At 41.6% G+C, this 21,924-nt stretch overlaps 1 protein-coding gene and 1 pseudogene across 1 annotated transcript in view; both read left to right on the top strand.

Moving 5' to 3' along the window:
* The window catches only part of UBE2G1 (ubiquitin conjugating enzyme E2 G1), a 101,863-nt gene extending 79,939 nt beyond the window's left edge, over positions 1-21,924 (top strand). The window contains exons 4-6 of the mRNA XM_023184506.2: positions 3,341-3,519; positions 10,404-10,527; positions 18,653-21,924. Coding sequence (XP_023040274.1) covers positions 3,341-3,519; positions 10,404-10,490 — 266 coding nt within the window. The 3' untranslated portion in view covers positions 10,491-10,527; positions 18,653-21,924. The remainder of the gene's footprint in view (positions 1-3,340; positions 3,520-10,403; positions 10,528-18,652) is intronic.
* On the top strand, positions 12,099-12,210 carry LOC111521390 (annotated as a pseudogene).

Raw genomic sequence — 21,924 nt, 5'->3', positions numbered from 1 at the left:
CAGATTAAGGAAGATGAAAACTAGAAAGTGAGTGAGACAATGGTTCAAGAACCTGGGGAAAACAAGAGTACCACAGACGCCAGGGGAGGAAAATGTATCCAGCAAAGTGTTGTCATAGTATTAGTTGTCTTGGCCCAGAGGGGTGACTTCAGGTAGGTAAAAGTACCCAGGAGAATAAATATGTTATCCAGACCACTTGTGGACACAGCTGTAGCATCCTGCTAGGGAGAAGAAGCCAGTTTCTAGGAGAATAAAGGAATACCCGAGTAGTAAGTAAATAGAGAAGATGAGGGTAAATCAGTTTTTCAGAATTTTAGATGCATGACCTCAAGAAAAAGGAGATAGCTAGAAGTGTATGCGTTGTTTAGGTAGTTTGGTTTTGTTTGTTTTGGTTTGAGTGGTTTTTTTTTTTTTTTTTTTTGAGACAGAGTCTCACTCTGTCGCCCAGGCTGGAGTGCAGTGGCTCATTGCAACCTCCGCCTCCCGGGTTCAAGTGATTCACCTGTCTCGGCCTCCTGAGTAGCTGGGATTACAGGTGTGTGCCACCAAGCCTGGCTAATTCTTGTATTGTTTTTGGAGATGGGTTCACTATGTTGGCCAGGCTGGTCTCGAACTCCTGACCTCAGGAGGTCCGCCTACCTCAGCCTCCCAAAGTGCTGGGATTACAGGCCAGCCGTACATTACAGTGGGCCAAGCCATAGTGCCCGGCCCAGGTAGCTTAGTTCCATCTCTAGTGAACACTGAAATGAAAGAAAAAAGTAACAGGCAAAAATTATACGGGGAAAACTGAGAAACGTTTTGGCAAGAGAAAAGTAAACATGAAGTCCATAACTGGCTAAAGGATAAGAACAGACATTTCACAGAAGAGGAGAGACATACAGGTGAGATCCGTGGAAAGTTGTCACCCCAAAGCATTTAGAAAAGTGAATTAAACCAGATGTCATGTATAAAATTTAAACAGCATCAATAAAGGAAAATGTTCATCTTGACGAGGCAATGAAATGGACATCTCAGATTGCTGATGGCAGTATAAATTGATACAATCCTTTAAAATATAGTTTGATAATAGGTATTAAGCCTAAAAAATCTTCTCATTCTAAAATAAACTGTATGTTTAAAATGACATGAGAAGGTTAAAAATGTAAAGATCCCGGATTAGCGATAGCTTGATTTTTTTTAAAAAAGGAAAATGGATCTTACGTTGTGGTGTTAGAATTCTGTGCACATACTTAATAGCATATTTTTAAAGAAAAATGATTTGGAAAAAATTCTTATTACACAATAAGTACAGAAAACATTGTAAAATAGTAATACTCTATGCTGAACTTTGTAGCGTTACAAGTTTCGATTTTTTTTTTTTTTTTTGAGATGGAGTTTCACTCATTGCCCAGGCTAGAGTGCAATGGCACCATGTTGGCTCACGGCAACCTCCACCTCCTGGCTTCAAGCAGTTCTCCTGCCCCAGCCTCCCGAGTAGCTGGGATTACAGGCGTGTACCACAATGCCTGGCTAATTTTGTATTTTTAGTAGAGATGGGATTTCTCCACGTTGGCGAGGCTGGTCTCTAACTCCTGACCGCAGGTAATCCACCCTCCTTGGCCTCCCAAAGTGCTGGGATTACAGGCTTGAGCCACCACGCCTGGCCCTCAATGTTACTCTTGCCCTGATTCTATTTTAGTTAATAGATTTTACTAGCAGATAGGGATGGATTGGGAAGAGGAACCTTAATTATAGAAAAACTCATACATAAAACATTGAAGACGCGGGCCTTTCCTGTCATACATTCACTGCTGTACTTCTCTGTCACATGTGTGCCTGGCATGCAGTAGGCATTTGTTGGCTGGCGCAGGGGCTCTTTCCTGTAATCCCAACCCTTTGCGAGGCTGATTGTGGGAGTGTCCCAAGTGTGTGGGACCAGCCTGGGCAATATAGTAAGACGATATCTTTACCAAGAAAAAAAAAAAAGCCAGGAATGGTGCCATGTGCCTATAGTCCCAACTGCCTGGGAGGCTGAGGTGGGAGGATTGCTAGAGCCAGGAGTTTCAGACCAGCCTGGGCAACATAGTGAGACCCCATCTCTACCAAAAAAAAAAAAAAAAACAAAAGCCAGGTTAACCAGGCATCATGCCATGTGCCCATGGTCCCAGCTACTTCAGGGGCTGAGGCAGGAGGATCGCTTGAGCCTGGGAAGTCAAGGCTGCATAGAGCTGTGATCATACCACTGCACTCCAGCTGGGTGACAAAGTGAGACCCTGTCTCGAAAAAAACCAAAACAGCAACAACAAACAACACCAAAAAATAAGAATTTGTTGAATTAAGAGAGCAGTGATATTGATTGGTATATACAGACTTTGATTCTGATTACCCAGAGTTCATAACAGCAGAAATACTGATGTCATGAAATGAAAACTAACATTTAGAATTATATTTATTCACAAATTTGTTAGACTATATAGGATAACTTAGGAATGAAATATACATAAATATTGTCACTACTCAAATTCCTTTCTAAAATTTCTTCCTCAAAGTATGCTTTTAAAAAAATTTTACAGTGGGTAAACATTACCATAAAAGATTCATTTCACAATAGGGATTATTTGTATGATGTATAAATGAATTAGTGGATTAAGATGTTTTTTTAAATCAATAAGTAGTATTTTACTTTTTGCCGAACCACTTAAACAGGTCAATACATGTCTCCTAAAAATAAGGATGTTTTTCTTATTAAATGTGTTCATGGAAAGGAGGCCTCATGAGTGTCATATATGTTGATGAGTTTTCATTGGCAGTATGGCATGTTTGTTTTGTGAATCTGAATATACTCCTTTCCCAGAAAATACAATTTTGCCTTTATATGATTGTAAAAACACATTTCTTAGGAAAATCTCTCGGCCTTTGACTATCACTCATTTAAGTCGGTAAGTTAGTGGGGAAACTAGGAAGCCATTACATAGAAACTCAGTTGCTGGTATTTGGAAAAATATGCTTTCTGCAAATGAAGAATGCATCCAATAGTTGCTATTTATTCATTTATTATATTATACTTAGGACATGTAAATGTTAGGCACCATCTACATACTAGATAGCTTTATGTTTTACATAAATGAAAAAGATAGCTTACATTCCTACTGGATTTGTCAGATGGATCCTGTGTATTTGGTAAAATCTATACTATAGTCTTCCTAAAAAAGTCAACACGTTCCATTTTGGACATTAACTTCTGTGTATGTGTCATGTTTGATAAAGGTACTGTGTGAATCAGGGTCACATTTGTAATTGATAATTTTGTGTATAACCAAATTAGCAATATATGAAACAAGCCTCTTCTTGAATTTTGCAGTTGATAAAAATGGTGATGTGTGCATTTCTATTCTTCATGAGCCTGGGGAAGATAAGTATGGTTATGAAAAGCCAGAAGAACGCTGGCTGCCTATCCACACAGTGGAAACCATCATGATTAGTGTCATTTCTATGCTGGCAGACCCTAATGGAGACTCACCTGCTAATGTTGATGCTGCGGTAAGGCGGTCACACGTCTTCCCTTCACTTTCCCTTGTGATAAAACTTGAACTATAGTTAGTATGTATGTAAGTATGCATGAATGTGTGCATGCATGTGTGTGTGTGTATGTATCTCTTTCCATAGTTCTTATTTTTGAGAAAATAAATATAAATATATTTGTTTACATATTTATTTATTTTTTTTTTGAGACAGGGTCTCTCTCTGTCACCTAGGCTGGAGTGCAGTGGCACAATCATGGGTCACTGCAACCTCCAACTCCTGGGCCCAAGTGGTCCTCCAGCCTTGGCCTCCCAAATTGTTCCGATGACATGTGTGAGCCACCATGCCTGGCCAAAAGTGCATATTTATTGTATACAACATGTTGTTTTGAAATATGTATATGTTGTGGAGTGACTAATTGAGCTAATTCACATACGCATTACCTCACATACTTACTAATTTTGTTGTGGGAACACTTAAATTCTCCTCTCCGCAGTTTTCAAGAATACTGTACGTTGTTATTAGGATGGAAACTGTGACACCCAATTTACAATTGGGGGGGGGATGGGCAGAGCAGAAGTGTAGTTTTTCAATGCAGTCAGATTTTTATCAGCTTAAAATGGCTTGTCGTAACTATGAAATTTTTTTGTAAGCCTCTTGGTAACCACAGAGCAAAATCCTACAGTAGTTAACACAAAAGATAAAGAGTAAGGAATTGGGGCTGGGCACGGTGGCTCACGGCTGTAATCCCAGCACTTTGGGAGGCCGAGGTGGGCGGATCATGAGGTCAGGGGATTGAGACCATCCTGGCTAACACGGTGAAACCCTCTCTCTACTAAAAATACAAAAAATTAGCCGTGTGTGGTGGCGGGCGCCTGTAGTCCCAGCTATTTGGGAGGCTGAGGCAGGAGAATCGCTTCAACCCCGGAGGCGGAGGTTGCAGTGAGCCGAGATCACGTCACTGCACTCCAGCCTGGGCGACAGAGCAAGACCTGGACTCTAAAAACAAAAGCGATTGTCATATCTAAGACAATTTAATGCCTAGTCTAAAGGTCATGTTATTATCCCCAAGTTCTCAATTTTCAAAAGTTTCACATCTATAGAAAAAAATGTATTAGTTAAATGAACACCACCATACCTTTCACCCAGATTCACCAATTGTAGAAATTTTGCAACACTTTTTTCTAAACAGTTTGAGAGTAGTTTATAGATACCATAACCCTTCACCCCAAAATGTTTCAGGATCTGTTCCCTAAGAACAATGCTATCTTTCCATATGACAGACTTACTTATAGACTTACACAGTACAAGTCTGTCATTGATGTGGTACTATATACAATCTATATTGACATTGGATTGGATTGTCCCGTATTCTTTATAGCTGCCACGCCCCTATCCCACAGCTTTTTTTCTTTTTAAATCCAGTGGCTAGTCTAGGAACCTTTGTTATGTTTGTATTCAAGTTTTATTAGTTTGCTTTAATCTAGAATCGTTCCTAGTTCCTTAGCCTTCTCTCCTTCTTTGAAAAGCCTTTCATTCTTATTCTGAGAACCTTTGTTAGTACTGTATACCAAAGCCAGGGCATAAACTTTACCTTTTTTCTTAGGTTAATAATAACTTGGGTGGAATCTTACATATAGACTAAGACACTATAGATAACTCCCTTTGAAAACTGTGACTGAAATTAATAATGGAATTGAACTAAAAACTGCAGAAAACTATCTATTTAATCAAGTATTAGTCTAAACAATGTAAGAGATGATAAGGGAGAAGGGGTGATAGCTGCATTAAAAGAAATCCTAGGGAATCATTTTGAGAGAGAACTGATGAATGTTTATTTGGTTCATGCTCAACTATCAGCAATTTTAATAATAAGATCAGAGTTGGCTGGGCGCGGTGGCTCACACCTGTAATCCCAGCCCTTTGGGAGGCTGAGGCGGGCAGATCACAAGGTCAGGAGTTTGAAATCAGCCTGGCCATAGTGAAACCCCCGTCTTTACTAAAAATACAAAAAAATTAGCCAGACGTGGTGGCACGCGCCTGTAATCCCAGCTACTTGGGAGGCTGAGGCACGGAAAATTGCTTGAACCTGGGAGGTGGAGTTTGTAGTGAGCCGAGATTGCACCACTGCACTCCAGCCAGAGTGACAGTGCGAGACTCTGTCTCAAAAAAAAAAAAAAATCAGAGCTGACAAGTTGCCTTTTTTATTTTACGTATGTATTTATTTTTTAAACAGGGTCTCTTGCTCTGTTGCCCAGGCTGGAGTGCAGTGGCGTGATCTCACCTCACTGCAACCACAACCTCTGCCTTCCGTGTTAAAGCGATTCTCCTGCCTTAGCCTCCCAAGCAGCTGGTATTACAGATGTGTGGAACCACACCCAGCAATTTTTTTGTGTGTTTTTAGTAGAGATGGGTTTCACCATGTTGGCCAGGCTGGTCTCGGGCTCCTGACTTCAACTGATCCGCCCACCTCAGCCTTCCAAGGTGGTGTGATTACAGGTGTGAGCCACCACGTCCAGCCCTTCTTTTTTTTTTTTTTTTTTTGTGACAGAGTCTCACTCTGTCACCCAGGCTGGAGTGCAGTGTCGTGATCTCGGCTCACTGCAACATCCACTTCCCAGGTTCACACCATTCTCCTGCCTCAGCCTCCCGAGTAGCTGGGACTACAGGTGCCCACCACTACCACCGGCTAATTTTTTGTATTTTTAGTAGATACAGGGTTTCACCATGTTACCCAGGATGGTCTCGATCTCCTGACCTCGTGATCCGCCCACCTCGGACTCCCAAAGTGCTGGAATTACAGGCATGAGCCACAGGCCCCTGCCCTGGCTCTTTTATCTTAAAGAAGAGTAAATTAATAGCCAATAACCAGGACCATGACTATGCAAAAATGTTTATTTACCCTCAAAATAGCTGAATCCAAAAAAAAAGCCAAATGTACTGCCAAAGTAAAGTTATTCTCTTGATGCTAAACATTTTCCTATGTGTTGAAATAGGCCTTAATGTGAAGTTGAAATATGCAAACATGAGTTCTAGTCCGAACACCACAAATTGTGCAAAATCTATTCCTTTTTTTTTTTCTTGAAACCCACTGGTTCTTCCTTCTGATTTAACTGGTTAGTTGTCTCATATTAAAACCAAAAACCATGACTTATAAACAGTTTACTATTCTTTTTTTGAGACAGAGTCTCACTCTTACTCAGGCTGGAGTGCAGTGGCACAATCTCAGCTCACTGCAACCTCCACCTCCCAGGTTCAAGTGAGTCTCTTGCCTCAGCCTCCTGAGTAGCTGGGATTATAGGCGTGTGCCACCATGTCTGGCTAATTTTTGTATTTTTGGTAGAGACAGGGTTTTGCCATGTTGGCCAGGCTGGTCTCAAACTCCTGACCTCAGGTAGTTCACCCACCTCGGCTTCCCAAAGTGCTGGGATTACGGACGTGAGCCACCACACGTGGCCCAGTTTACGGTTCTTACTTGCTTTTTCTTCTTGCATACTACACCTTTGATCATGTTTTCATAGTATTGTTTTTCTGACCTCTCAATCAGCAGTACATATTCCAGGAAACCCCCATTTTTCTTAGCCACCTCTTTCCTGGATCCCTTTATTCTTTGGCTCCATTTTTTTTTTTTTTTTAAAGATGTAGTCTCACTCTGTCGCCAGGCTAGAGTGCAGTGGCACAATCTCAACTCACTGCAACTTCTACCTCCCAAGTTCAAGCAATCCTCCTGCCTCAGCCTCCTGAGTAGTTGCGACTACAGGCACGTGCCATCATGCCCAGCTAATTTTTTGTATTTTTAGTAGAGATGGAGTTTCACCATGTTGGCCAGGATGGTCTTGATCTCTTCATGTCTGATCTGGCTGCTTTGGCCCCAGATTTGATTGACTTTCTCAGCCTGCTGCTTAGCTGACTTGTTCAGATTACCCCTTCACTGCTCTTCTCAATTGAATCTTTTGTTTCATGCATCCCATTTCTTCTTTTTTTTCTTGATTTCCTCCTTCATCCTAGAGTAATGTCTTAGGGTATGTGGCAATTAAATCCTTAGTCTATTTATGATGTAAGGTGCTTTTATTCTTCTCTTATACTTGATTGATGCTTGGTTTCTAATATTATAGGGAGAAAATCAAATTTACGTAGAATTTATATTTTACCATTTATTATTGCTGATGTGAAAATTGATGCTAGGTTGATTCTTTTCCATTTTTAGGTGACTTGTTCTTTTTTCCCTTTTCTTTTTTTCCCCCATTGTCTTTAGGTTCTTTTCTTTATTGTTGGTCTTTGGAAATTTCACAGAGTTGTGTGAACTCTTTTTAATATGCCAAATTAAAATTTGCTTTAATTTTAAAGACTACCAGCCCTGGGAAATTTTCCTTTTAAATTATTTTGAGACTGGACGTGGTAGCTTATGCCTGTAATCCCAGCACTTTGGGAGGCCGAGGCAGTTGAGTTACTTGAGACCAGGAATTCGAGATCAGCCTGGGCGACATGGTGAAACCCAGTCTACAAAAAGTACAAAAATTAGCTGGGTGTGGTGATGTGCACATGTAGTCCTAGACGCTCCAGAGGCTGAGGTGGGGGGATTGATTGCATGAGCTCAGGTGTTCAAGCCTGCACTGAGCTATGATCACCACTACACTTCAGCCCAGGCAACAGAGTGAGACCCTATCTAAAAAAAAAAAAAAAAAAAGAAAAAGAAGTGACAGTCTAGGCCGGGCGCGGTGGCTCAAGCCTGTAATCCCAGCACTTTGGGAGGCCGAGACGGGCGGATCACGAGGTCAGGAGATCGAGACCATCCTGGCTAACACAGTGAAACCTCGTCTCTACTAAAAATACAAAAACTAGCCGGGCGAGGTGGTGGGCGCCTGTAGTCTCAGCTACTCAGGAGGCTGAGGCAAGGGAATGGCGTAAACCCGGGAGGAGGAGCTTGCAGTGAGCTGAGATCTGGCCACTGCACCCCAGCCTGGGCGAAATAGCGAGACTCCGTCTCAAAAAAAAAAAAAGAAGTGACAGTCTGGGGAAAAAAGAAATGGTATTTATGTCATTCAAAGCTGTATGGTTATATGGCTATATGGAAGACAAAGCAGATACTAAACTGAAAGTAAGGGTTGGAGGAAGAGGTGTCATTTAAATTCCAAAATGAAGGAGTAATTGTTTTTGGCACCAATACCCACACTAGCAGTTCTTTTATTTATTTTTTGGTTTTTCTGAGACAGAGTCTTGCTCTGTCGCCCAGGCTGGAATGCAGTGGCGCGATCTCGGCTCACTGCAACCTCTGCCTCTCGAGTTCAAGCGATTCTCCCACCTCAGCCTCCTGAGTAACAGGGATTATAGGCGTGCGCCACCATGCCTGGCTAATTTTTTTGTATTTTTACTAGAGATGGGGGTTTCACCATGTTGGCCAGGCTGATCTTGAACTCCTGACTTCAGGTGATCCACTTGCCTCTGCCTCCCAAAGTGCTGGGATGACAGGCATGAGCCACTGCATCCAGCCTAGCAGTTCTAATTATAGTATTCTTCAGTATATTTATACAAAATTTATATATTATCATTATTATTTTGGGAAAGTTAACATTTTGGATGTAGGTGAGAAAAAATGTTGAGTATACAGACTTTCAGTTAATCTCTATTTTCAGTCCCTCTTTTTTTTTTGAGAGACGGAGTCTTGCTCTGTTGCTCAGGCTGGAGTGCAGTGGTGCAATATTGGCTCTCAGGTTCAAGCGATTCTCCCGCCTCAGCTTCCCAAGTAGCTGGGACTCCAGGTGTGCGCCACCATGTCCAGCTGATTTTTGTATCTTTTAGTTGAGATGGGTTTCATCATGGTGGCCAGGCTGGTGTTGAAGTCCTGATCTCTGGTGATCCTGAGGTCCTGCCTCGGCCTCCCAAAGTGCTGAGATTATAGGTGTGAGCCACCATGCATGGCCTTAGCCCCACTTTTTATTCAGGCTCTTCTCAGATTTGCCATTTCCAAATTTTGGCTTCTTTAGGCCTCTGTTTAATAGACCCTTTTCCCTTTGTTTTCACTCTCCCCCAACTCCTCTCTCTCTTGCTCTCTCTCTCTCCTTCCCTTCTCTTCCCCTCCCCTCATTACCCCACTGTTCTGTTCCATTTTTGTATGTCAGGCAGTGACAGTGATAACTGTCATCTGTTTTTCTCTACACTAGAAATGGTACTTAGTATCATCTCAATATGATGCATCCCACTTACCTACCTTACGTTGCAGACACATTTATGTTTATATTCTGGTAGTTTCCAATAGGGAGAGTTGGTAATCCTTCAGATTAGCAACTGAATGTCTTTTCTTTCTTTCTTTCTTTTTTTTTTTTTGAGACAGAATCTTGCTCTGTCGCCCAGGCGGCCATGCAGTGGCGCCATCTCAGGTCACAGCAACCTCCGCCTCCCCGGTTCAGGTGATTTTCCTGCCTCAACCTCCTGAGTAGCTGGGATTACAGGCATGGGCCACCACGCCTGGCTAATTTTTGTACTTTTACTTTCAGCATATTGGTCAGGCTGATCTCAAACTCCGGACTTCATGATTCGCCCACCTCGGCCTCGCAATGTGCTGGGATTATAGCCGTGAGCCACGGCACCTGGCCTGAATGTCTTATTTGTGTATTTTAACTTTCTTTTTCAGTGTAATACAAAACTGTAAACGTTCTTTTGTGACCTTTTTCTTTTTTAAAGATAATTTTTAATGTAGAGGGAATTTGCATAGGAGATTTCTGCCTGTATATCCTGGTAGTGTCTTGCAAAAGTATGTCTAACTGCTTTCTACCTTACCAGCTTTATAATATTTTTGAAGTGGATAAGTCACCAAGGGATTACATTCAAAATTAAAATAAATATTTAAGATTATAAAGAGGAGTTTGCATGAAATCACTTGATACTGCTTTTTTAATCTACAGAAAGAATGGAGGGAAGATAGAAATGGAGAATTTAAAAGAAAAGTTGCCCGCTGTGTAAGAAAAAGCCAAGAGACTGCTTTTGAGTGACATTTATTTAGCAGCTAGTCACTTCACTTATTTCAGGGTAAGTTTATTTTAAATATCATACTTTTGTTTTTTTGTAAGTATCATATTAGTTTTTGGAAATTGTGTGATCTAGGTATTTGAATTACATTTTTTCATTGACTTCATTTTTTAATGGTATTATCCAGTAGTCTGGTTCTTAAAACTGCTGTATAATCTGCTTGCTTTTCTCCTAAGACATCAACTGTTTTTGACTAGATATTCTGCTTTCATATGGTTAGTATGCTGGTGGCCTTTTACTTTTCACTGATGGTAAAGTTTCTAATAATAAGGTTCTTATTTCAGTGTAGTTTCTTTGTTTGACTTTTTGATCTAGCATCTTGATCACTTGGGCGCTAATGTTTCTTATATCTTTTTTTGTTTTTGAGATGAGTCTCGCTCTGTTGCCCAGGCTGGAGTACAGTGGCGCGATCTCGGCTCACTGCAAGCTCTGCCTCCGGGCTCACGCCATTCTTCTGCCTCAGCCTCCCCAGTAGCTGGGACTACAGCACCTGCTACCTCGCCTGGCTAATTTTTTGTATTTTTAGTAAAGATGGAGTTTCACAGTGTTAGCCAGGATGATCTCCATCTCCTGACCTCCTGATCCGCCCGCCTCGGCCTCCCAAAGTGCTGGGATTATAGGCATGAGCCACCACTCCCGGCCTCTTATATCTTCATATACTGTATTATGTAGGGTATAGGCAAGACTATTAGCCATCTACCTATTCCTTTAAGGTTTGTCTTCTGGCCGGGCGCAGTGGCTCACGCCTGTAATCCCAGCACTTTGAGAAGCCGAGGTCGGTGGAACACCTGAAGACAGGAGTTCGAGACTAGCCTGGACAACATGGTGAAACCCTGCCTCTACTAAAAATACAAAAATTAGCTGGGCGTGGTGGTGTGCACCTGTAATCCCAGCTACTCAGGAGGCCGAGGGAGGAGAATCACTTGAATCTGGGAGGTGGAGGTTGCAGTGAGCTAACATCATGCCATAGCACTCCAGCCTGGACAACAGAGCAAGACTCTATCTCAAAAAAAAGCAAAAAACAAAAAAAAGTTGGTCTTCTATCTCCTTGGTCTTTACAGATAGGGCCAGTAGTAAAAACTTCCCTTTCATTGTATAACATCTGTCTACAGATTTATGTTAGGTCTAGAAAGGAGTCAAAGATAGAAGGCACCCATCTACCTTAGAAGAGGAAATAATATAGATTAATTGCCCACATGTGGGTTATTTGGTCTCTTCTTTTAAAAAATTAAATATTGAGGCCGGGCGCGGTGGCTCAAGCCTGTAATCCCAGCACTTTGGGAGGCCGAGACGGGCGGATCACGAGGTCAGGAGATCGAGACCCTCCTGGCTAACACGGTGAAACCCCGTCTCTACTAAAAATACAAAAAATTAGCCGGGCGAGGTGGTGGGCGCCTGTGGTCCCAGCCACTCAGGAGGCTGAGGCAGGAGAATGGCGTGAACCCAGGAGACGGAGGTTGTGGTGAGCTGAGATCCGGCCACTGCACTCCAGCCTGGGCAACAGAGCAAGACTCCGTCTCAAAAAAAAAAAAAAAAAAAAATTAAATATTGAAATGATAGAAACTGAAATGAAGACTATCCTTTCAGGGGTCATTTCTATAGTTTGTTACTATAGAAGTTTACTGAAGGCTTAGAGCACCAAAGGATACAACATCGAGCTTGTTTCAAATTCAGCTGCTCTGATTCAGCAAGCTGCAACAGTTAAAAACATAGCAGAAAATATTTATTTAGTATCTGTGTCTCTGAAAAAGGAATAGTTCTGCAGGTTTGTGAATAAGGTCTAAGAGTTGTCCAGCTACAGAAACAAGATGCCAGATGATTCATAAGACATATTTGTGACATTTAAATTATGCAATAAAAGACCTATTGATTTGTGAGGGTTAAGGGAGAAACTGAAATACAGTGTCCAAAAAAATCACACTTCATGATACGTCTTGAATCTACCTATTTTAAGAAAACGAACATTACCATTATCTTCTGTCCCCTACACGCCACTGCTTTCTTCTGTCTCTTTCTCAGATTCCTAATTCTGGGTTTACTATTGCTTTTCTTCATAATTTTACCAAATTTGCATTTTTAAACAATGTATTTCATGATTTTGAACTGTTTATATGTGGAATGATAATGAATGTATTCTTCTGTTACTTTTATTGCTCATCATTCTTCAGGTTGATCTGTGTTGTTGCAAATAGGTATATTTCAGGAGTGTGCTGTTTCATTTGGTAAATTACCGCTCTACTCCTTACTGTCATTGCAGTTATTTTCTGAATTGGTGTAGGGGTGTTTTTTCTTTTTCTGTGATAGAGAGTGGCTCTCCTTGTTTCCTGATTTGCATGTACTGTTAAGAGTTTCTCTAGGGTATATACTTAGGGGTGGAATTGTTAAATCAAGGGTACACGTATGTCATTTTGACTAGATAATGCCAAATTATTTTCTAAAGTGTTCCTTCTTTACATAGTCCCGTTGGCAAGGATAAATGTTCCCTTTGCGGCCGGGTGCAGTGGCTCATGCCTGTAATCCCAGCTACTTGGGAGGCTGAGGCAGGAGAATCACTTGAATCCCGGAGGCGGAGGTTGCAGTAGGCAGAGGCAGTGAGCCAAGCAAGTGAGACTCTGTCTCAAAAAAAAAAAAAAAAGTATAAAGATACCTGTTTCCCCAAGTCCGGCTTTGTAGACTGAATAGTCAGCAGCCTCACCTGTCTCTTGTTGGAGGCTGGCTTTTCTCACAGCTTTGTCACCACGCACTTTGAGTATTTTTTGTGTTTTCAGTCATGCGAGGGGACATAGATGTGAACGCAAACTCAGTATAAACTCTTGAAAAATGTACAGTCTGTCTGGGCTGAACTGAAAATGAAATCAATTTAAGATTATTTGAAAATACATATTTATCTACATTCAAGTCCATGAGCCACACATATTTTCTCAAAATGCATGGATTACTGTGGATGCTGCTTGGCCCAGGCTTTATCTCACATTTTGTTAGTGTTTACACCTCACCCTATATAGAGATTATTAGTTTTTTATACCTTATGTTCTAATTCAGCTGTGGGGTAGGAAGAATAGAGAGGAAAAGGAAACAAATCCTCCCCTTGGCACAGATCAGCACCATGGCTACTGTATACCACTGGAAAGGAGGGCTCTGCTCTGCATTAAGGCTAGAGGGACTGTATTCGTTCTTTATTGCTACCTAACACATTACTAAAACGTAGTGGCTTGAAACAACATTTATTATCTCATGATTTCCATGGCCATGGGATCTGGGTGTGACTTGGTTGACTCCAGGTGTCCCTCACAAGGCTGTGGTCAAGGTGTTGACTCAACTGGGGTGCATCTGCTTCCAAGCACGACTGAGTTCCTCCTCACTGCCTGTTGGCTAGAGTTCTCCCTTAGTTCTGTCTCCTGCAGGCCTCTCCGTAAGTCAGTTCACAACATGGCAGTTGGCTTCATCAGAGGGAGCAGGTGAGAAAGGGTGAGCCCGGTGTCGGCAGACTGCCTTGAGGGAAGCAGTCATTCCCAAGCTTCTGGAATCCCTGGTGCTTAGCTGCATTCGGTGACTAGTGGATTAGGTGGGTGGAGCTGGGTTGGTACAGAGGCCTGGTCAACTGGCTCTTTTGTCTTGTTTGGGAATTCTCGGGAAGGTCATTCTAACATAGTATTGACTGAGGCCTTTGTTTCAACTACCTTGAATTAGTTTATCTTCTCCCTTTGTCTAAGCTTGCATCCCTCACTCTTGTTTTTGAGAGCACCTCCTGACAAACCTCAAATCTCTGCCTCAGAATCCGTTTCCTAGGGAACTGACCCAGAGTAAGTACTATGTATTGTGTAACTCAGCACAGTAAGGTAGAAGGCTGCCTGCCTTACCTGGTTGCAGATGTGGGGCATGAATCCATAGTAATTTCTCACACATTTGCAAAGGCACTGTCCTCTTGGGGAAGGAGGGAACACATAGAATGCGACAGATACATTATACTGGCCTGTAAAGAGCTGGTTGTCTAGCCAGGTAGACCAAGCATAAAATAAAGTAAGGTTAAACCACATTAAAAACTTCAGTGGAGGCCAGGGGCAGTGGCTCATGCCTGTAATCCCAGCACTTTTGGAGGCTGAGGTGGGTGGGTGGGAGTTTGAGACCAACATGGCAAAACCGCTTTCTACTAAAAATAGAAAAAAATTAGCTGGTGTGGTGGTGCGCGACTGTAATCCCAGCTACTCGGGAGGCTGAGGCAGGAGAATCAATTCAACCTGGGAGGCGGAGATTGCACCACTGCACTCCAGCCCGAGTGACAGAGGGCGACTCTGTCTCCAAAAAACAAAAAAAGGCTTCAGTGGGATTAGAAGCAGACCATGACTCAATTTTGGGTGTTAGAAGTAGGGCTGCTGGTGACGTTGCAAGTCTCCAGAGTAGAGATGAAGATCTGGTGTAGAGAGCGCAGTACTTACCAGGGTCAAGGACAACAGCTTGGAGACTGCACATTTAGGGGACAGGAGGAAGAGACAGACTGGCTTGGTAACATGCAGGAGAGTTAGGAGAGTGAGTTCTCACAGAGAGCTCAGAAAGGAAGTTGGTGTTAGAGCTGCTCACCAATCTCATGGTAGAAGAGGAGGAGCAGCACGGCCCCAGTGCGGGAGAAGAAGTCAGTGGATTGGTGACGGGTCAAGAGTACACTGGGTGACTGTGTAGGGCGATTTGGAACTTTTGGAAGCATTTTTTTGTGAAGGGTAATGGGGAAAATTTCATTGGTATTGGCTCTTTTCACTTACGAGATTATTGAAACACTTCAGATCATTGAAATACTTGCCTGTGATTGAAGAATTACTTTTATTTTTGTCATTAACATCAAAAAGTGGCTTCTATTTGGGAGCACATTGGTCTGTTTTATATATTTTTTTAGATCTTTTTAGAAGATTAGGTTTTGTAGCCATATGGAAAATTAAAGACTTTAGTTTTAGACATATTAATAAATGGAATAAGACACTCAAGTTCTTTGGTGGTAAACCATCTCCAGATTTTTAGGTTAAAAAGCAGGCATGGCCGGGCGTGGTGGCTCAAGCCTGTAATCCCAGCACTTTGGGAGGCTGAGACGGGTGGATCACGAGGTCAGGAGATCGAGACCATCCTGGCTAACACGGTGAAACCCCGTCTCTACTAAAAAATACAAAAAAAAAAAAAAAAACTAGCCGGGCGAGGTGGCGGGCGCCTGTAGTCCCAGCTACTCGGGAGGCTGAGGCAGGAGAATGGCGTAAACCCGGGAGGCGGAGCTTACAGTGAGCTGAGATCCGGCCACTGCACTCCAGCCTGGGCGACTGAGCCAGACTCCGTCTCAAAAAAAAAAAAAAAAGAAAAAAAAAAAAGCAGGCATAATTATGAGAAAATTTGAGGCAAATGACCGGTGCAATTGATATAATTTCAATTAATATTGAAACATAAATTCTATGAAGTGGATATGCTTAAAATGTAAATGACTGTTTCAAGTCAGCACCATTTATTTGCAGTGCTGTGCTGGTAATTCAGTTTTCACATTTACCTTTCTGGAGAAAAGAATGACAAAACCTGCCTTTTCTATACTGAGGCCCTGTCTCTTTAGAATTTAGTATAACTTTTCTTAAAAGGGAAGAGGGATGGATTTTCTTTTTCCTCTGCTGAAAAGGGTAATGCTATCTAAAACTGGAACTATGCTATTAAAAGGCTAGGTCACCTGATTCTGTGTTTTTTAAGATGGGAGTCTTGCTCTGTTGCCTAGGCTGGAGTGCAGCGGCATCCTCCCCTGCCCTGTTCTGCTCCTTTTTCAAGACAAGGTCTCACTCTCACTGTCACGCAGGCTTCAGTGCAGTGGTACACTCATGTCTCACTGCAGCCCTGAACTCTGAGCTTCAAGTGATCCTCCCACCTCAGCCTCTCGAGTAGCTGGGACTACAGGCATGTGCCACCGTGGCTGGCTAATTATATCATTTATTGTAGAGACAAGGGTCTCCTGTTGCCCAGGCTGGTCTTGAACTCCTGGTGTCTAACAGTCTTCCCACCTTGGCCTCCCAAAGCACTGGGACTATAGGCAGGAGCCACTGTGCCTGGCCATCTCTTGAGTTTCAGTGTATGTCTTTTGATTTTCTAATAAAAATATGTATGTGCATATGTGTATCTGGTGAAGGTGATATATTTGTTATTTAGTACATTTCATGCTTTGCCAAGGGCCATTTACATTGATGGGTACATGTATTTTGGAAAGACATTTAGCAGTCGTTCTACCTCTCAGGATCTTGCAGGGAGGTCGTCTAAACAGCTTTCTTTCTCCCCACAACAGAGCTTTTTGCTATGGTTGCATTTGAGTGATTGTAAAATTGATAAATTTGGCTGGGCGCGGTGGCTCACGCCTCCAATCCCAGCACTTTGGGAGGCCGAGGTGGGCAGATCACGAGGTCAGGAGATCGAGACCATCCTGGCTAACAGGATGAAACCCCATCTCTACTAAAAATACAAAATATTAGCCAGGCATGGTGGTGCATGGTGGCGGGCGCCTGTAGTCCCAGCTACTTGGGAGGCTGAAGCAGGAGAATGGTGTGAACCGGGGAGGCAGAGCTTGCAGTGAGCTGAGATCTCGCCACTGCACTGCAGCCTGGGTGACAGAGCGAGACTCTGTCTCAAAAGAAAACAGAAAAAAAGATTGATAAATTCATGTTGGGCTTCAGAAGGCACGCTGAATTTTGAACATGTCTGGTGTGAGTTAAAATTTGCCATAACTCTTAAGTATATTTGGCTTCTCTGTGAGGAATTTAAAATTATATCCCTTGATTTCTTAGTCATCTTCTGTTTGAATTCTTTTGCCCAAAATTGTGCATGGCAATAGATTCAGAGTTTCTGAGTTCTTTGGAACACTTGACTTAAAGATGTAATCCTAATAGGTGTTTCCTTTTCTGCTGTCCTTGGTGCCCCCACCCACCCCCCTTTCAAAGCGCATATTAATATAATAAAGACTCTGAAAAGTCTAATAGGTCAGACGAGACTTTTAAAGCTTTAACCACTGGGTTCAGTAGCACATGGCTGTAATCCCAATGCTTTGGGAGGCTGAGGTGGCAGCGTTGCTGGGGCCTGTTTCAAGACCAGCCTGGGTGACGTGGTGAGACCCTGTTTCTACAAAAAAAATTTAAAAATTATGTGGGCATGGTGGTGTGCACCTGTGGTCCCAGCTATTTGGGAGGCTGAGGTGTGAAGATCACTTGAGCATGGAGGCTGCGGTGAGCCGTGTTCATGCCATTACACTCCAGCACGAGGGACAGAGTGGGACCCTGTCTCAAATAAATAACAAACAAAAACTTCAACCTAGTGTTTTTCTAACTTTTTGAACAGGAAAGCCATTTATTGGCTATGTGCACTTATCTCACCTTTAGACGGGGAGATGCCTTCATAATGGTGATGTGAGCATTCAGAAAATGAGTTTGTAAAGCATTTAGCATGCTGCTGGGCATGTAAGACTTGATGAGATGGTCCTGCTTTTTACGTATATGTGTTCTTGACTTGCAGTCTAATTTGATGATACGAGGCCAACAGATTGAAAACAGAAACTGTAATTGGGATGGAGGGTCATTTGTGGCAGGCTTTGTGGAGAAAATGGGTTTGAAGGGAGCTATAGTGAGTTGGATAGAATTTAGCAAGTTGGGAAGTATGGCAATCTTAAGTTGTTTCTCTGAATATCCTCAAATGTTTGTAAATTTCCAAATCACTTGACTTTTAAATCTTCTCTTATGGATTCTAGATTTAATATAAGTTGAAAGACATTTGAAGTATTGAAAAATCTAAATTAGCGCTGTCCATTAGAACTTTCTGTGATGATAAAGACATAGCTGTGCTGTTCAGCTTGCCAGTCACTAGCCACATGTGACTGTTGAGCACGTAAAATGTGGTTAACATGACTGAGGAACTACACTGTAAATTGTACTTAATGTCAATTAATTTACATTTAAAATTAAATAGACCCACGTGGCTGTGAGCTACCATAATAGACAGAAACAAAGTGAGCTCAGAATGAAATTAAAGATTTGTTGCCCAATAAATCTAATATGGAGAAAACCTACTTACAGTTAATTTTTTTTGTAATTGATAAATTGACTATATAATGTTGTTTTTGTTGTTGTAGGTCTCCAATTGAGAAACATGGCACTGTTTTTCCTGCACTCTACCCACCTATTGCTGGACTTCTGTTGTACAAGTTGGCAAACACTGGCTGGAACTGGGCTGCAATAAAACATGCCAGTTATCAATGCTGACAAGAGCCTAACAAGTGCCAACTTACAGATGATTACGCATTTGGAATTCTAATGAACTGTTTTAACCTTCAGGAAGAATTGTAAAGACCTGTACATAGCACAACATGATCCGGATAATATATATACTGTTCATGTACATCCACAAATACACCTTGTACCAAATAATGCTTTCTTGTAGTAGAATAAGAATCATGTAAATTCTAAAAGATTTTAGCAGGTTTTCTTTCCTATTCATTGTTTCTTATCAGTTTAAAAGGATTCCTTTAAGCATGTCAGATGAAAAGCAATTAGGATTAAAAGTTTCCATTTAATTTCCCTTAAACCATTGAGGCTTCATTAAACTCTTTTCACTTACTAAACTTTTGTATCTTCTTTGTTTTGACACACTCCCCTTTGCTTTTATCTCTTATCTGCCAGAATGTTCTCAAATGATTTAGTTCCAATACTGAAATACTTAATGAGCAATTACTTGATTTTTAATGATGACTTCGAAGGAGTCATCACTAGGTGCTTTGTCCTTTTTGTATTCTAGTTGCACCCACCTCTTGGATTGGATATAGCAATAACATTTATTGGCTGTTGTGAGCTCTTGATCCCAGTCATTACCCCCCGAGAACTAAAAATAGATGGTTCTTAATTCAACTTACGGAAAATTTCCCCCAAACAATAGCAAATCTGACTTTTCCCCCTTCAGTTGCCTGGTATTAAGGTTGGATAAATGAAGCATGCACAGCTACAGGCTTTCTCCTTAACTTCTGGGTTTGCTATTACAAATACTATTTACTCTCATACTCTTCTCCTTAGTCCTTCATATTTCTTTGCCTCTATTCTTCTATACTGCAGATTTTTCTCACCTATTGTACAAAGAAATTGCGATGTATATTTTCATGTAATTTGATTTTGGAATTCTGTCACCTTATGTAGTGAGTTCTTCCAAAATATAATTTTTTTTTCAATAATTGTCAAGTTGTTGGCTTTTATTGTACTGAATGAAGGCTATAATACTGAATGCCAGAGAAGTGGTTTAGGAAAATCTCAGGTTGATTCCTTATGCAAATGAACTTTTAATACTTGAAAATCACATGGCCATGGCAGTATATGTATTTGGTTCTATCCAGACTCTTATGTGAATCTAAAAGCATTACAGGGGTAAACACTTTGCTATTTGACGTATCCCATCACTAACAGTAGTACACTTGGATTTGATTAATGTTTGAGCTTATATTTCATATCATACCGTTTTCTGAAACAACTTAAGCAATTGGTAAAATGAACATGTGCAGTGTTAAAGGCAGGCCCTAGGCTCCTTTATGTTGATTGTGAGGTTGTGTGTGGGAAGTAGTCTTTGGCTTATAAGGGATAGAACTTGAAACAGTAGCAGATGGGACATGGTGTTTGATTGTGAGAATCAGTGAGAATTCGTGCATCTCTGCTCTGTGGGGTTTGCAGAAATGCTTTGGCAGAAGAGTGAAGGAAGTGCTGCCAAGAGCCCAGACCTCTACAAACGTTGTATGTCCTTTTTTAAGCAGAAATAAAATGGTTGAGGATGTCGTCACAGTAGAGAGTGATTTTTTTTCTAACCCCTGTCTGTTCTCTACTCTGAAGCATTATAAAAATCCGTAAACATTATACAAACCCAGAAACCTTATAAAAACCCATAAATGTGTTGTGACTGGAAATTGATTCATTGGAAACCAGTTTTCTTCAAGAACTTTGTGACTTGGTTTATTTCCAAAGACTCTGTAAAAATAGTTGCCCCAAAATGTCAGCACTGTACACCCTCAAGGGACTTGGAATGCAATCCTTTTTACTTCTTTTTTTTTTTTTTTTTTTTTTTTTTAAGAAACTGGGTCTCTCTGTCATCCAGGCTGGAGTGCAGTGGCAACGATCATAGCTAACTGCAGCTTTGACCTCCTGGGCTCAAGTGATCCTCCTGAGTAGCTAGGACTATAAGTGTATGCTACCATGCCTGGCTAATAAAAAAAAAAATTTTTTTTTAAGAGATGGGATCCCTCCCTTTTTACTCTTGAATCAGAAATTGTTCACATGGTGGTTGCTTGTGGCAAAATGGAGTTAGAATTTTGCTCTCCTATTGCTGTAATTCTACCAGCAATCTATTGAGGTGAAACTTGGGATCTGACTCTTCAGCAAGCAGCAAATGACCTAGTAACTCAGGGACAACTATTTTTGAACTTTAAGTGCCACTTTAATGCAGTTACTTTGATAAAACCATGTGGTTTTTTTTTTTTTTTTTTTAGGGCTAGCTCTACGGGAGTGGAAGAGCCAGGAATGAGTGCGTCTCTCTCCACGTGCTTTTCCATCTAGTGCCCTGACTCTGTTACACACTGAAACAGGCCTACCTAGATGTTACGACTTCCCTTCCTCTGTCAGAGATGTCATCTGTGCCTTTCTCAGTGTTCATCTGATAATGTAAATTTAAATGCCTCTACATGTGATATGAAACCCACACTCAGGTGACACTGAACCAGGTGGCTTTTGTTCCACCAGTGCCTCACCGTCGATGTGAGGCGATTCTTCTCTGCTTTAGGAAAACGATATTTTCCCCCTAAACTTGTGCCAACCATCAACAACATCTCCTTAGATCTTACGGATTGTAGAACTGTTGGCTGTTTCCTGAATTTATTCCAAGTTCTCGTAGAGGCATGTAGATTGCAGTCTGTGCTCGTATGGGATAGACAATCTCAGTGGCTTTCTGGCCTCTTGAGTTTAAAATCCATATGAGGTTGACTTCTTGTTATTCTAAGGTAACGTGTGTGAGGTTATTCCACTAGTACTGTGATCACGTGGGTGTCAGTATCTTTAACGGCCTTCATTCTTGGTTGTGAAATTTGATTTGATGTGCTTGCTCACCCTCTACAAATTGGCCCGCTCTGGGCTGTGGTGCCTGTGTATCTTTGCCCCTCTGGTCTCCAGTTCGTGGAATTACCTTTTTTTGTACTGCCACTTCTCAGCATCTTTGAAATTTGACATAAATGTTGCTTCGTTTCAGTTTTTTTAGTTCTGTAATTTGTTGATTGTATTTAACTATGTGAGTTCTGTTGTGATGTTGACTGTATTGTAAAGCACCTCATTCATGTGATGGGTGCTCTATAAATCAATAAATGACGACTTAGAGGCTGTA

Source organism: Piliocolobus tephrosceles, chromosome 16 (genome assembly GCF_002776525.5).
Source record: "Piliocolobus tephrosceles isolate RC106 chromosome 16, ASM277652v3, whole genome shotgun sequence".
Taxonomy (NCBI): domain Eukaryota; kingdom Metazoa; phylum Chordata; class Mammalia; order Primates; family Cercopithecidae; genus Piliocolobus; species Piliocolobus tephrosceles.
The sequence above is the reverse complement of the archived record's forward strand: the minus strand, read 5'-3'. Positions and strand labels throughout refer to the sequence as shown.